Below are 17,791 nucleotides of genomic sequence, written 5' to 3' on the forward strand. Positions count from 1 at the left end.
GGCAAATTCATTTTCAAAATACTGGCAACATACGTTGAAGTTTTGTATTCCTTCATATCTGTAAGATTATTATTCGTATTAAAGAAATAAATCAGCCAAATAATCTACAGAAAACCTGTGAAACGATGTTTTATCTTTTTTTTTGTTTTCGGGAACAAATTTTACAGCGTTTTATTATCACAAGACGGCATTTTTTTACTAAAATTGCAAACCCTTTTTGACGTATTGCATGACACTATATGCGCTATAGCACTGGTGCAGCGACGTATTTGTTTTTGATTTCGTATTTTCTTTGACAAGGGCGACGGGCGGTTGTCATGCTCCATCTGTACTTTATTTTGTAATCTAAGCATGCACCTATAAAATATACACAGACATACAATAATTGGGTTGAACAAAAACAAATGCAAACAGATCTTGATTAATTGAGTTTAATATCAATAAAATAAGAAAATTATTTACACAAATTTTATCAAAATACAAAAATAAAACACTGTCACGTACACATAGGTAATAACGATTTATGAGGAGGTACTATAATACACATTAGTCTTATCTGTGTGGTACAGAGCAATAACCAATCGTTCATTCAAACACACTTTGAGCTATTAAATAACGTGGTACTAAACCTAATCTGTAACTTAAATGGACAACTTACTATACGAAACATTTATAATTAAATCAACATTTAATGATTTACAACATGCCCTTTGATTGGGGTCCAGACGCGTCGCTGACAATCTTTTTGTGTTACATAGCACGTTTTGCGACAGTATCTAGTCATCCATATATATAAAAAAAAAAATTATACAACTTTCTTTTGCCTTCTATTGTTAGTCAACCAAATATAAACAATGATTTTGATGAAAATTTATATATAAGGTTTATAGGTTATTGTTTAAAGTGCAATAATGAAAAATATTATAAGTGACATATTTTTCGTTCAAGTGTTTGATTTATACACCGTCCGTGCTACACAACCAACATTTAATTTCTTGGTAACTCGACGGTCTGTCCCACAAGACTAGCTTGAGTCAGTTATATTTAAGCGCCATTTACATGACATTCCGTAAATTTCGCTAACACATAACAAATGCGTAGAGTTAAGTACGCCGAAGTCTACACCAATATTACTTTAATCACAAGGCGAGGTCAAAACACTGCGGAAGACAAAAATGTACAATTAAGACGTGATAATAATATTAACAATCTTTGGAATTAATTAATCAAAGTTAAGAGTTGTTACAATCGCGTGTAGCGGAATAAACTCAAGAGGTGTAAAGCGTGGCAACTTTTATGTTACATTACCCCGGTGACTCGCGTGGCATAGACAAAAGAATAGACGGAATGTGGGCATAGAGAAATAATTTCAAGTCATAGCTCAGTGTCATTATGTTACATCATACAACCATAAAAAAAATCGAACCGGCGATTTTGGTTTAAAAACTTAATTGCAATGCACTTTACTTAATTCAAACAAACTCGCTATGGAATGGCAACACTAGAACCGACGCTAACTGACACCGCGCTACTGATATGTCAAACAAGGAAGTCTACTCGCACCATAAACAAACGTCATCAATTTTTACATATAGTAACATTCATAACGAAAACACATTTACAAGTTTCGCCTTAAAACTAAATATGTACAAACTTAACGTTAGACACTTTTAACACGGTGATTTTGCTTTACATTACCAAGGCATATAAATATAGTGATAATATATGTAATACTTCTGATCCCTATCTAATTTCGTCCTCCCTTGTACGTTTTCGTACTCTATTATAAATAAATGTATATACAGTCTATGCTATGAACAATCAATAGAAAACTTTGTCTACGTTTCACTTCAAAGTAACAAATAGTACACTAGCGAGTTACAATAGCATAAATCACTTGTTACAATTATATAATCTTTATAAATATACTTATTTACAACCTATTGTAATATTAACCACACCGGTCTACGTCACTATGGTAAAAAATGTCATAATGGTATTGAAAAGTAATAAAACTCACTCATTCTTTTTTATATAGTAGAAAAATAATATGCAAATAATACTATTCTTATATATTTAACTGAAAAATATTGACATTACAGTATTATTTTTTTAAAACCATTAATTTTACAATAATCATATATCTCTTTTTCGACATTATTCATATCTACATTCAAGTCACACATCCTAAGTACTTACCGTGGGCCGTTAACAGAATTCGGTACTTTTGAGATCTTATATCTATTGCACAACATTCATGCTATATAAAATAAAATATTTCGTCTAGCAACTCAGTAAAATAAGAAAATTTTAAGATTCCGTTTGAAATATATCTCAAAAAGTCAGATAAAAATTCAATCATTATTACAATTAATTCTATTTGTTAATTTGTATTCATTGGATTTCGTTAAATGCACTCGTAAGGAAAATAATAAAATTTAATAAAAAAATTGCCATCTATCTCAAAATTTCCATCGATTAATTTTAAATGTATCAAAATAAACTAGTAACGTTTATTTTGATCTACCTTCGCTACGGAATATTTGGCACATATCTTAAAGGATCCCTCATTGGTGGACGAGTGACCTCTACAAACTTTGTCAGATAGACCTTTCACATAGTCACAATCGACTCTTTGTATAATGCGGGTACATTGACAATTTTGTCTCCAATATGACCCACGAAGAGAACGTCGCGAAGCACGACGTCTCGAGGTCAGTCAAAACTCTATAGCATCAAACTAAACAATCAGTCGATGCCGTCGCATAATTTCAACCGGTCGAAGCGAAACGAACTTAATAAATATAAATACAATATACACACAGTCTATTCTAAACGGATCTACTGTAAAAATTATTATGTCATCTTTGAGTCACAACGCGGGGGGAGGGGGGCTATGTACAACTGAATCCACCCTCACGGATCGCTCACAAATATACATACACGTAGTTCGACATTCGCATCAGAATCGCTCGGAACTCGGAGTCGTATGGCACGATCTCGCGAAACGCCGACGCGGCGGCCGCGTCGAGTTTCATTGTGCGTAAGTCTTTGGAATAACACCGGGCGGGGGCGGGGCCGGGGGCGGGCTTCACACGGAGATCTCGTAGTTGCAGTCGTACACGGAGGCGCGGTCGGGCGGCTCGCTCTGCGGCGCGCGCTCCAGCTGCTCCTGCACCTCGAGCGCGCGCACGAACGAGAGCGGGCGCGCGGGCCGCACGTGCGGCGCGTGCGGCACGTGCGGCGCGCGGCGGCGGGCCAGCGGGGACGGCGCGGGGTGGTGCGGGTGCGGCACGTGCGGCGCGTGCGGCACGTGCGGCCGCTCGGCCCACAGGTAGCCGCCGCGCTGGGGCGAGGAGGCCAGCTCGCGGATGTCGTCGGGCGCGTCGCGCAGCAGCTCGCCCTCGGACAGGAAGCGGCGCTGCGGCGAGGCGCGCACGCCGATGAAGTCGGGCCGGCGCGGCTGCGTGGGCGTGCCGGGGTTGGACCTGTGCGCCGCGCTCACGTCAGGGGTTTAATCGCGCGAGCTCGTCCGAGCGCTCGCTATTATCGTACGGCCTACGGACAGAAGGAGACGGGAGCTGCGGGGAGAAGCGTCCGACGCCCCTCGACTCGCGTTCAGAACCGATTACGCTTTCGCGTTTCGACGAGCTGACAGACTATACGGCGCGCGGTTCACCGGTCTACAATGTCCGATCCCCGGGGGCCTCGAGGGGGGACGCTTTTGGCTAGTTCGCTTTGCGCCGAAAACGTCGACGTCGTGCGCTCGCCGAATCTAGAGGGAAAAGAGAAAGCAATGTATCGTTGACTGCGGATCGTCGACGCGGACGAGTCCAGCGCAAAGCGAACCGCCTCGAACACCGCGCCTCGTGGGGACTACACGACTACTGGATGGCGGTAATTACAAGCGGAAACAACCTCGTATACCTCGACTAAACTATGGAATGGAAACATTATTAAACCAGCACCTGTATGGCCAATAGCTAGCTTGTTCTGAACGTGCCCGAGTCGAAACGGCGGTTACGGAGAGCATGCCAACGCCATGCCAACTATACACTAACTACGAATTTACAAGCTACATCTTAACCTTTGTATCCTGACGAAAATATCTATAAATTGAACGTGTCAGTTGAAAATAAAACAAGAAAAAGCAAGGAAAATTTTAAAACAAATCATCAGAATACAAAGAAATACCTCGCAATTTGGCCACATAAATCAAAGTGCTCTTCACTCTATACACTAACACTAAATAATAATCCATGCAGAAATACTCCAGTGAACCAATATTGCACAGAGGAGCATTTATAAATATCTATGTTTAAATTTTCACTTATTCTGTTAACTTTTCTATGATTTCTGTAGATAAATTTAAATGCTCCTTAAGATGTGTACCGTAGCCGATGCGCCTACAATGGCTGGGATTTGAGGGTAGTTGAGCAAAATTCTAATATAACAATATCAATAACCCATAAATTAGAACCTAAATCTACGCATTAAATTGAAAATAATCATGCTATCTCACTCTAACTGCTATGATAAGAGTGAGAAAGTATGTTATCCTAAAGTTACTTCCACACAGATTATGTACTGGCATATAAAATTATCGCAGTAAGTAAAACCAGTGTGAAAGTACCTTTGCATTTGATCATTATAAAAATAAACCGTAAGCAAAAATAAATAAACCAAAGAAAAACTGCCATTGTATATTGCACCTGCTACCGTACATGCTTGCAGTAAAACTGAGCTCTATGTACATAGCAATAAAGTATAAATTGCAATACAAAGGGCTCTTGTACCTTATAAAAAATAAAAAAAATTTAATATGCATTATTTAAAAAACTAAATCCATTACATGCTGTAAATCGAATGTAATTATATAAGTGCAATGTGTCTTATTTTGACTAAAATTCACATCTATGTTGTGCAATTAAAAATATTTAATTATACTAATAATAAAAACTACCAAAAGAGATGAAAGAAAATTGATGTGTTCTGACTGTAATAAAAACAAAATATCTTCGCACTTCCATTAGTAATTGACTGTTCACATTTAGCAATACAACAGATACGACATTTCAAGATTTACAGTCAACTTTAGATTAATTTTCAAATAATAATGTGAGCCGATTCAAACAGCCCATGAAATAAAATATTTTAATAATATACATACTTAATTAATTCATAAATAAATTGCAAAAAGAGCATAAATAGCTCTTTTCTGCGACTTTTGCTTTGATGTCATGAATAATGATGATGACGTAATAAAACTCTAGCACATTCCATCCCGCATACGACACACAAACAAACAAAACATTTACCGTCCACACGTCGGCTCTATGCGCTACGTCCACCTGCCGCGGTAAGCGGTAAACTTACACTTTATACATATTCCACAAACCTATAAACTTCGGACAGACATAAACCTTATTCAAACTATATAAAGTTCAAAATTGCGTGACAAAAAGTATCCATTTTAAAATCGTCTTTATTTCTTCATAGAATCGCAAATGTGGTAAAATTTATGCCTGTCCTCTGAGTACATTGCTTTTACGGTCAAATTAAAAACATAAAAAGGTTACGAACATTATAATTCAACCATAAAAGCACTGTATCACCAAATATATTATAAGACATTACATAAATATATCATCATAAATAATGAATATTAAAAGCGTTAATGAACCAAATAATAATTGTTAAGTTTGTAAACAATATAAACACTGCAAAAGGAAAATCAAGCATGCCCCATTGTGATATAGCGTCTACGATTTTCGACGTTATGAGCACGGTAATAAAAGTGCCCAAAACGGTACCCCTATAATATCACCTTGCATTTCATGGGACATATTTAAATGGAGTTTATTAGCCTATGCAATCTAAACTTACATACACCCATATTACGGTGGACTGAAAAGACGTTTAGTAAATAATCAATACCTTGTATTACTTGTCCGATGTTATATTGTACTACTGAATGGACAAAATATTTTTGTTATAAGATCCCCTTTATTCACTAAAGCCGAACTATTGTTCGCCTTAAAATAGTTACCTATCTCATTTAACTTTTCGTTTACAGTTTCCATCAACAATATTTTAAATAACATATGAGAAACTAAAACTATACGATTATAAGAAGATGCATTTTCTCTTCCCTTCAATAATAGCTGTTGTAATGCTAGCGACTTGTTTAAGGGATGAAATATGAAGGTATAAAAGAATCGATTCCATATTCAATCCAGCATTTATGCCCAATAGCAATTCATTTGGTACCCTTTAACCCATTGAGCCCCAAGCGGCCCGATCAGTCCCAGACACAAAAGATTTTCTATTGTGTCTGTGGTTCCGGGGCCTGAGTTATTAAAAACTTTTTTTCGTTACTGTAATCATTTTGGAACTTTAGAGAGATTGAACACAGAAAATAAACTAAATGAAAACTAAGGACGTTTAAACATGAGAAGATAACTGAAATATATTATACAAGTGTTGGTTAAAATGCTACTAAATGAAATGCAAGGGTTCTAAAGAAATATTTCTAGTACCATAAAGATACTCTATACAAGATCCAATGTCCCCGTCCCAAGCGAAAAAATGTAATACAGTTAATAACCAAAACTACCCATGATGCAAACAATTTTACATGCAAATAATAAATCTATCTAACACTGAACAAAAGTAAGCGATGCAGACGGGAGTTAGTGTTGACAACATTTTAGGAATAACCGTCTCATGAAGTTTATAGTTTTTTGAAGTGAAACTTCTTTAAGCGCGTTGAGAATAAAATTTCACATGGCAATACCGTCACGTCATGGAGCGATGATTTTGGTAACTTTGAATTTTGCCAAAGGAGTTTCACTTCTGACACTGACACGTGTTCTCGGCACACACGCTCTTTTTTTTAGTATTTTTACATTTTAAATACAACGGTAACTATTTATAATATCGAATTTTGACACCATAGCCAAGAAGAATATAACTTCGTAAGACAGTTGTATGCTATAGGAAAAGGCCATGAAATGGGGAATACTTATAAAATATATATTGGGCCAATTAATTGTATAACAATTCTGAGCTTAAGCATAGTGTTGACACAGATTATAAATAACACTTTCCTTAAGAATATAATACGGTTAAAGACAAATTTGTGATTTTAATACGTATGTAATGGATTCATTAACAACGAATACGCACTTAAAATCACAATTTTGTCAAAGATGTATTTTCGTTTATCGATCTATACAAACCTATATAATAAATTATACTGTAAAAAATTATTTATATTGCGCAGTTGCTTCTGCATGCATTTAACTGCGTTCGTGACGTGTCGCTGTTGTCCCCACTGCGCATATTACCCTGCATCCAGCTGCTCTAAATATAAGCACACGAACCTTTAACTGATAGCGTCACGTGATAACGTATGCCCAGCGTCATGTTTCACACGCACCTTGCACGGTCCGGCAACGTCGCACTACACATCACTGCACTCTTGCCCAACGTACGCTCACTTTTCATACGCACCCTGTTCTGATGACGTCACACTGTCCATAGGTACCATCGCCCAGCCTCACGCTTACACTGCACGCGCCCCTTGTCCGATGACGTCACACTGACCACAAGTACCTAACTTCTTTAGCGTTACGCTCACATTTCATACGCACCTCGGCTGCATGCGTACACTGGCACGGTGACGTCACTGCGCACACACGTACGTACGTCCATAATCACGGTCCCGCCACACACGCCCACGTCATGATGACGTCACGCTCCCCTTCACGTCATGATGACGTCACGATGACGTCACGCTCCTCTTCACGTCATGATGACGTCACACACACGTACCTGCGCACGGGGCTGCTGAGCGCGAGCGGCGTGGGCACGCCGAGCGCTTTGATCCGCTGCTGCATGGTGGGCGAAGGCCGAGCGCCGCCGTTGGCGCCCGCGTCGTACCGCAGCGGCTCCATCACCACGCGGTAGCCGGACGTCGTTGTGCCGCCGTGACTGGCGAACCAAATGTATTGTTATATCTCTTATTTGACTAAATAGATGAATAAATAAATGTTGCGTTTAAATTTGGCGATTTCGTAAATACGTTACAGGTTACAACGAAATACAATGTCATAGAGGACATTCATAAAAAAGTTAGCATTAGGTATGGTTCACGACTTCACGTTAAAGTGATATTCGCCGTTCATGAAAAATTATTTGTTTGTTATAAAATATGTTTGGTAATTAAAATTGATTCATAAAAATATTTCCTTAATTAATTTTTCCAAACTGTCCGTCTTAAATTTAACATTTCGCCTTAACTCTGTTTAAAGAACGTGAAAAAGCCAATAACATAAACAGAAAATGAGAAACTCCATCGAGAACAATGACGTCTCCCATCTGACGCGCTATAGCGCATTTGACATTTTTTATACCAAACCATAAACCAGAAAAAAGAACCACCAAAACGCTCACCTAGTATTCCTCGAGAGCGGACTGAGCCGCGGATAGTGGTGAGGCCTTGGCGGCAGGTGGTGGTGGGGCTCCGGGAACAGGTTCGTGGAGGAGCCCCGCCGCTGCAGGGGCGGAGGCGTGGGCTCACAGTCCGCCGACTGCGAAGCCCCGGGGCCCTCCATCTCGCCCTCGTGCTCTTCCCGCCCGGGGGATAGCTGCAAACGGGCCTCGTATTTATGGGACATTACATAACAGTACAGAGATTAGAGTGGTTATATACCGGCTGCGCACGTCGCTCTAGAAAGAAACATCGATAAAATCAGGACTATTAAATCTAATTAATAATCCATTTGACGAAATAAGCCATCCATAATGAAAATAATTTTAACTTATTTTAGAAATTAATTGCAGCTTATTTTGTATACTTGTATTCAATGAGGAAACATTTTAATAGACAATTTTTATTTAATAAAAATAACGTTATTAAATCCAAGTTTCATAATATTCTCTTTAAACAAACATACATCTTTTGAACACTGGAGAGCCAGACATACGGCATGTCTTCAATTCACCATATATTACAAGAAATTGTGCAAAGAAAAATAAACTTTATGGCAGTGAATTGAAGGTATGTAATCGCTCTACAAGCATGAAATCTATTGGACACTAGATGGAGTTGTACTATATTGAGCAAATAAAAAAATACTACTTAGCTTGTGACTAACATCTATGGTTTGAAATTTATTCTGGTTTGTTATGTTAACACAGGTATTATAAAGTTTGTCTATGACATAATTTAGGATAAGTTTTAAATAGTTTTCTATGGATTGTCCTGGGTGTCCAATTTCTTTATTCTTCCATTGGATATACCGATATACGAGAAACTAGCTGTGAAAATATAGCTAATGGAAAGTTAGAGATCTTTATTAGTAATGTGGTCGCTTTAACACATTTAGTTAAGATAATTTTATTTTGTGACCACTATACTAACAAAAACCTTATACGCTAATAGCCACCAATAGAATAAGAGTCATTATTTACAAAAAATGTATCAGTGGACATTAGCTATATCTGTTTGGAATCTTTGATATTTGGAGGTCATTATTATAATATATTTTTATCATTATAATATACTATGATCTTATCGCTGATAGATGAGTTAACTAATTGATAATACATAGTAAAAAAAATGAAACAACATTGTTTCATTTATCACCACAATAACATCGAAACCATAAACATTAAAATGATATCCCATATCAATTCTTTTTTATTATTTTTTTTTTTCATTTTCATATTCATTAGATATAATATTACATTATATCTGTTAATTCATCTTTAAACAGCAAACCCCAATAATAAATCCAAGATTATCCAATTTCACATCTACCCCCAAATACTTAAACATTTAAAAAAATTTACCACCGCACCTCCCCTCTTTGGCATCCCATGTATATATGTGACGGGAAAAAGGGGGTGTGGCTCTTTCCCATCCCATATACACTTTTAAAGACCATCCCATATACCCCCTCCCCTCCAAATATCAAACCCCCCCGTCCCAAGCATCAAGCGAGTCTGGCCCTCACCTTATTGTAATGCGCGTGTGCACCCAGCGGTCGGTGCGCGGCGCCGTTGTCCGCGGTGTACGTCTTTACCTGCGCGGCGCCGGCCGCTATAGTGGCCACGCCCATACTTGATGTACCGTCGCGACGCTTCTTCCCACCCTTGTACATGTACTTTGATGGGCGGACTAGGCTGAAATGTTGAATAATTGGTGAGAAATGTGTTTTAACTGTTGTATATCATTGCTATATGTTCTTTGATGGTTGGACAAGGTTGAATGTTAATCGTTTCATAATATCTATTAAGCACTATTTTTATAATAGATGGAAGGACTAGGCTGGAAAGTGGGTTTCTTTGACAAATAAATACAGTTACTTGTTACATTAATGAACAGTAATTACAACTTTCTGATAGATGGTACTGTGACAAAAAATGTTTATACATCAATATTATAAATGAGTAAGCTCTTCAAAAGCAAGATTTATACCACGGCTAGAAGTTACTATTGTTCATACCAATAATAATAATATAAAAAAAAAATAGAATTACTAACTTTTCGAGCTTTCTTTCCTTCCACTTCAGTGAGCGTCATAATTATTACTTCGTTTAAACAACCTAATAAAAAAGCATTAATGTTACATTGAACGTTACGATAAAAAAAGTAGCAAAGACTCGAAAAATTAATAATTGATTGTGACTTCCAATACCATGCTAAAGCTCATTGAAAACTTTTTAAGTTCGAAAATTATTCTTACCCATTTATATTTACCCAGAAAAGGTCCCGAACCTATCAAAACCTCAACTCACCTAGGATACTGCGGGCCAAACTGCGTGTAACAGCAATTGGACCAGCAACCCTTCGAAAAGGGGTTGTACCCGCCCGTGACCCCATTCACCATAAATACCATCATAATACTTTACAATACTACATCTATCTTATCTGGAAAAGGTCCTAAACTTCCAACTTACCTAGGATACTGCGGGCCAAACTGCGTGTAACAGCAGTTGGACCAGCAACCCTTCGAGAAGGGGTTGTACCCGCCCGTGAACTTGCCCGTGACCTGCTCGTTCGTGGTGCGCCCCCGGGACACCAGCACCATGTGGAAGCCGGTCAGACCGAATATGGGTATAGCTAATAACGCTATTATGCCCATAATCACCATTCTGATGTTTTCGGTTAAGGTTATTGGGGTAGTTTTGCTAATTTATGTAGTAGAACTACTAATTATTACACAGAAGTCAAATTGTAAGGTTCCTCTTTGGAAATAAGCATGTAAGAGTACCGTATAGTTCTAGATGCGAAGTTTTATGTATCAAAATATTATGTTACACGATTATCCCACATTACATAAACAATATTTTGGAAAATGTTTAAATTCACTTTGAATTATTTTCTCCTGATTTTTAATTTATTCAATTCTAAAAAGTATTTAAGTACAGTTCCAGTTCTTACTCGATACATTCTAGTCTACTTTTAATTCGCTTATTCATTCGGGATTAGAGCTAAATTGTAACAAGTCTAATACATTATGAATGGAGATAATCCCATATCATAAAGTTATTATGGCTTCGTTTGAATGACTAAATCTTAGTCTTAATGAGGCATTAAAGTCTATGCCTGGCTAATTTTTAAAATAACTTTACTATGTTGTATTGGCGAGAATATAAGGCTTTCATAAATCACTTTTTGGATAGAACTAAATATATTATGTACTTATGGTAACGATTAGTAATTTACAAAAAAAAGGAAAATTTACAGAGATAAATATTGTCTATATATAAAAATTATCCTATTTTATTTTGTTCTCAACCTTTAATCTGTAGCGTATTTTAAGCACAAAAAAGATAACATTTGTATATAACAAGATCGTTTGTAAAAAGGATACGACACTATAGGCTCGACCTGCGTCAATGTTTTGTTGTTGTTCATAATGTAGTATAAACTGAGGCCAAATATGCTCAGCATGTGTATTGAGAGCGATATTAGAAAGAAGAAGAAGAACCTATAGTTCCGTCGACCTATACAGTTGTTCACCCATGGGCAGTGGTGGTCGAATGTCTGGAAAGAGAGGAAATAAAGAATATATTATGAGATTAGATACATTATTTTAGAAATAGATTTAGAAATAGATCTAACAACAGAAAAAGCAATTCAGTTCAAATGTCAGTATAATATAATTATATACTATTATAAATTATAATCGCTTGGAATAAAAATAAAGAAATAATATTTAGGCCAGGAGATACCGACACAAAATTTTGGGTCATTTGTAAAAGTATGGCGATTCTACAGGGGTCTAAGTACGCAAAGACAAAAAGAAAAATGATGGTCAGAACGCTGGTACCGGCGGCCCAGTCGCGTGGGCGTTAGTCTAATAAAACTTTTCAATTAATATAAAAGGTGTTAAAAAAAACATTATTTTCGTCAAAGTAGAATACTTCTAAAGTAATAAAATTGTGTATTCTGGTATTAAAGTCTAATCTACGGACTCAACATATTTGTGACTACCCTCAAAATTTCAGGCCGCGACCGCGCCTTTACAGTACACGAACCTCTATACAGTAATTAGACCATAGACAAACCTCTATACAATGATTGCACACAGAGCAGTGCGAGCACCGCGGCGGGCGGTAGAACTTGCACGTGACGCACCACTTCATGCGCACGGTTATCCCGTTTATCTCCACGCTGCGGTAGAGCGGCGCGCGGAAGTCGTCCTCGCGGTCTTCGTCAGGTGGGGCTGGAATCATTTGTTGTCTATGCCATGATTCAATTGAGAAAAATAAGGGATATATGTACGGAACTAGCCTGGAAACGGGTATTATTTCTTTTGTCTATGGTACAATAATTAAAGCCGTTACATGTCAATACGGCTATAGAGTAGGCTGATAGTATTTTTTGTTAATGGTAAAGTTCCATCAACAGATAAATACCATAAAATGTAGGTATGGATGGTGACAGAATTTTTTGTTTTTATGATAAAGTTCTAACAAAAAAAAGTATAATAACGTGCCTGTATATTACGTTGGACTCAAAGATGCAGATAGTTCAGGATACATCGCCCATTTTTGCAAGTGACTACTATCAAGCTGATTTTCCGTTTGTAGCTTTATTTTGATGAGACACCGAATAATTTCGTGTGAGAAACTCTCGATTGTGGTAGCTAACAGAGATAACAAGGATAAAAATTTTTGATTTGATGGTTATCAAATATTTATTACGCAATTTGTAGGACAATATGTCTGTTGAATTATATAAACATTAACTAAGTGAAAACAAAAAAATCAGCTTGTTAGTAATCATTTATGATGACCTCGTTATCGATACACTTTGGAAAGGGGGACTCTTTGAACCAACCATAGATTTTGTAGGACAAATATTTTTTCGAATAATTTAGGTAATTATCTTGAGATTGAACAAAAAAAAAATCAGTTAGTAATAAATATTTGAGAACCATCAAATCAAAATTTTTTATCCTTGTTATCTCTGTAAGCTACCACAATCGAGACTTTCGTACACGAAATTATTGGGCGTCTCATCAAAATAAAGCTACAAACGGAAAATTAGCTTGATAGTAGTCACTTGCAAAAATGGGCGATGTATCCTGAACTAAGATTTTAGGCACCATGTAATGAATGGATCGTTTAGTGGTGCGGCCCTAGTTTAAGTTTTTCCACTGACTAAACAAATCCAAGTTTTTATTCATAATCAAGTATATAAATTCGAATTGTTCAAATCCGTATGTAACTATATACTTTCAGACTGGTAAATTATACTTTGACTAAACACATAATTTGGACAATATCATGCCGAATATTGAAATCGAACGCAATGATTAGATTGGTAATATTCTGATCTTTAGCTCTCTACTAAATAATAGTCACGTAAAGTGGACAAACTCTACGCCAAACAGTTACAAATACACAAAACAAATATATCAATATGACTCACAATATTTATATCGCAATATACCCCGCCTTAAATCCGTATTACGTCAATACACTGATAAAATGCGATTCTTATACAAATTCCATCTAATTAATGGGACCGTGTAATTAGCTAATTGAAGGTGACCAAATTCTGAGGGTACTTGTTAGGAAAATCGACCTCCGCTGTAGGATCGAATTATGTCGAAATTTCAAAGGATCTAAATTGCAGGGTTTGAAGTTATGTTACGTTTTGTCGTTTTGTCATAGCATTTTTTTTTATTACGTGATAAATGCTTGCTAATTCGTCCTGTCGAATGAATAAATTTATTTTTCTTAAGGGTCACAAAAGAGCTTTTCTTTAATCAGATTTAGGCACTTTTTGATACTTTGGAAGGAAATACCTAACAAAAAAATGTGACTTATTGATTTTCCTGAGTTGAAGTTTTGGGGTAATGGTATCGAGAATATATTTTGAAAGAATGTGATAACACTCACATTCCTTACGTTTTTATGTCATGCTATTTGGTTCTTAAGGTACTTAATAGTGAATGAATTATGCAATAAATTCGGCTTAGGCTTAAACTGAAATGATCAGCAGTGAACAATTGGATTAGTTTTATGAGGACAAATTATAACCTCGACCTCGTAACGCTTCTCACTTTTTCCAGATAAAATAATTTAGGCCTCCAACTTATTTCACTTAGATTTTTCGCAAACTATTTTTTGAAACCGTATCAGTTTTTATATTACTTAGCCATTTAAAAGTACTTCTGCAACAAGTTTACTTGAGTGGATAAAACTATGACGTATTTTTAGAGTTAAAAAAGTTGAAAATATTCGCAATAAGTATTTTATTTTCTATATAGATCGACGACAAGGTTAAAGTAAGATTTGGGAAAATAAACAAAATATATTTGCCCTGTACTTTTGAGTTTATAACATTTTTTTTAATTATGTACTATTAAATCGTTGTTTTTTATAAATATAGGTACCTAATTAAGAAGCTCTTTACGGTAGTTATTATGCTTGTGAGTTAATGTCGTTACCAATTAAAAACCACGTGATCGAATCGAATTGTAAAATATCATATAATGGTTTTCTACTTTCTATATTTCCTTCCAAAAATTAAGCTTCAAAAATGATTTTTAAAAATAATTAATGAAGAAGTTTTTATCACATTAAGAAAGGTGATAAAAACTTTCCCTTTACGTAAAAAGAAAGTATAATAATTGAGGTAATTTTAAAATTACTCTCAAAAATTAAAATCATACTCAAGAATTAAATGCATAATGAAGAAAAGCAAGATGTCGAACATTTACGTAAAAAAAATCTATTTCAATCGGGAATAGCATGAGGTCTGTGTACGTCAACAAAACAAAATTAACACTAGAGTAGCAAAGTCAATTTAAACTTTACACCGTTGACTGCTCAACTGCTATATGCTATATGGATGTAAATAGACACAGGTCTCTTTAGTTTACATTTGTGCAGTTTCCGCAGGTTAAATTTAGTTTTTGGATTAATAGTTTCAAAGCTTATATTATGCTGTGTGGATAATGTGTTACTTTTTTATCCTGGCTGTTACTTCTCGTAATATTTTTTTCGCATTTATAACCAATTGGCAATCCTAATAATAATTCTTAAGATCATTAAATCTATACATACTAATATTATAAAGCTGAAGAGTTTGTTTGTTTGTTTGAACGCGCTAATCTCGGGAACTACTGGTGCGATTTGAAAAATTCTTTCGGTGTTAGATAGCCCATTTATCGAGGAAGGCTATAGTCTATAATATAGTTATTGTCTAGCTCAGACCAACAGGAGCGGAGCTACGTGGGTGAAACCGCGGGGAACAGCTACTTATCGATAAAAGTTGAACTTAAATTTTCGAATATTACCAAATATCCAATATTGCATGATAATATGTTGAAAAGCAATTAAAGCTAATAGAAACAATATAATTGTATGGATAATTAATTAACACTTTATTATATGATTCACAATATTGATTATTTTATTACCATAAATTTTCATCTAATAAATTAATAATAGTCTCGGATTAGCGAGGCTATTTTTTCCTATGTGAAAATTATCATAAACTAGCTGCGCTTCGCGGTTTTACCCGCATTTCTCTGGTCCTGTTGGTCTTAGCGTATAGCCTTCCTCGATAAATGGGCTAACTAAAACCGAAAGAGTTTTTCAAATCGGACCAGTAGTTCCTGAGATAAGCGCATTAAAACAAAAAAAACTCTTCACCATTATAATATTAGTATAGATATAGTTTGCTGAGCAATCAACTTTTGTTCAATGTCAAAATTATCTATCAAACAAAAGATCTTCAGATCATGCATATTATTAGCTAAAAGAATAGAGCGATTAATATCAGAGTTTTTAGGAACAACTGTCAATAATTATTATAGTTATATTAGAACCCTACTAGTACTAAAATTACTTATATTAGTAAAATGCCCTGCAAGAGTTCACAAGACCATTGTATCAAATAATTAGCATTAAAAAGTATTTATAATATAATGAAATACTTAAAAGAATGTAACATTCTTATCCAGTCGGCCATAAGATAAAGTTTTCTCACTAATTTATTTGGATTAATTTTTTGAATGAAAATGTATTTACATTGTGTAAATTAAATACATACATACTTTTTTATATTCTATTTGTTTTTAAAATTATCAATACCAGTGATTTCCATGCTTTGTTTTTTTAATTATCAATACCAGTGTCCACGCAAACAATTTAATAATTAAGGTACATATTGACCAAGGCCATACAAACAATGTATGAACTAAGGTCTCAATCATTTTTAAGGTCTCAATTATTTTTTTTATTTTTTATAATACCTATGTATGAATATTTACATTTAACTTGAAATGTATAAGAACAATGAACATACCTTTTGGTATCACCCCCGGGTCCATGAAAGTGGCCAGTGTAAAATTGGCCAAAACAAAAAATGTTATGACACCTTGATATGCTGGCACCCATGGGTGTTTGTAGAGATAATACTGGCAACTGAAATATAAATTAAAAAATAACTAAACCTATATACTTATAGGAATAGAATATAAACACTGATATTGTTTAACCACAAACAAAACCTCAGTACATGTATGTAAATCAGTATATAACTTCATTTGACAAGATAATTTGCATCAAATGGTAACCACAAAAGCTTAATCATATCACCAACAAGGTTTTGTTTACACCATTTAAAGATATATGTGTACCTAAAGGGTTTGATCAAACACAAAAGGATAAAAACAATCTGATACGAATTTTAAAGTGGTCTCACAAAGTGTAAATAATTAGCTGACAAGCAATTAAATTAAGTTTCACGCAATTAAAATAACTGGTACAATAGCACAAAAACTGTGTTTATGTAAAGTCAAATAGGGCAAAGGTAGCCCGAGGATATTAATAGCAGCAAATCTACAATCTTTATGTGAAAGTTGTCAAATCTAAGAGATTCATACCTTGCGAACATAATGTATACTTACGGATAATAAAAAAACAGGGACGTCGTGCCCAACAGTAATGTCCAGGCGAATGTCGCGGGGATGTATCTCGTTTTGAGGTCGCATTTGGGCATATTGTGTCAATTTTATTTTCCTAAAAGCAATAATTAAATGAATTTTATTCACTACAGACCAACATGGCCGCGCCTATTAATGTGACAGATAGAAAATCTGTGTGGCATTAATGACTTTGACGTATCTTGATTAGAAACAGATTATTCAAATAATTTGCAATTCCATTCAGATAATGAAAAAGCACAGACATCGAAATAATTTTATATTTCTGTGTGAAGTGCCGAAAAAGCATGTACTAAGCAGGTAGATATCTA

At 35.6% G+C, this 17,791-nt stretch overlaps 1 protein-coding gene across 1 annotated transcript; it reads right to left on the reverse strand.

Annotated features, from left to right (window-relative positions):
* Nucleotides 1-415: 415 nt before the first annotated feature.
* On the reverse strand, nucleotides 416-17,616 carry LOC123696132 (palmitoyltransferase ZDHHC8). Its single transcript, XM_045642166.1, has 9 exons — nucleotides 17,445-17,616; nucleotides 16,841-16,959; nucleotides 12,583-12,740; nucleotides 11,886-12,058; nucleotides 10,969-11,163; nucleotides 10,023-10,191; nucleotides 8,458-8,651; nucleotides 7,837-7,995; nucleotides 416-3,488 (listed from the first exon to the last, which is right to left on the reverse strand). Exons 1-9 carry the CDS (start codon nucleotides 17,534-17,536, stop codon nucleotides 3,092-3,094), a joined length of 1,656 nt encoding a protein of 551 aa, XP_045498122.1. The 5' UTR covers nucleotides 17,537-17,616; the 3' UTR covers nucleotides 416-3,091.
* Between the last annotated feature and the right edge of the window lie 175 nt (nucleotides 17,617-17,791).

This window comes from Colias croceus, chromosome 12 (genome assembly GCF_905220415.1).
Source record: "Colias croceus chromosome 12, ilColCroc2.1".
NCBI lineage: Eukaryota > Metazoa > Arthropoda > Insecta > Lepidoptera > Pieridae > Colias > Colias croceus.

Excerpts from the sequence above, each read along its gene's own strand:
- LOC123696132 (XM_045642166.1), bottom strand. The coding sequence starts at position 17,536 with ATGCCCAAATGCGACCTCAAAACGAGATACATCCCCGCGACATTCGCC. Across the intron at positions 12,741-16,840 it reads CCCGGGGGTGATACCAAAAG|CCCCACCTGACGAAGACCGC; the intron begins GTATGTTCATTG and ends AAATGATTCCAG. Across the intron at positions 11,164-11,885 it reads CAGGTCGAGCCTATAGTGTC|AATGGTGATTATGGGCATAA; the intron begins GTATCCTTTTTA and ends CGAAAACATCAG.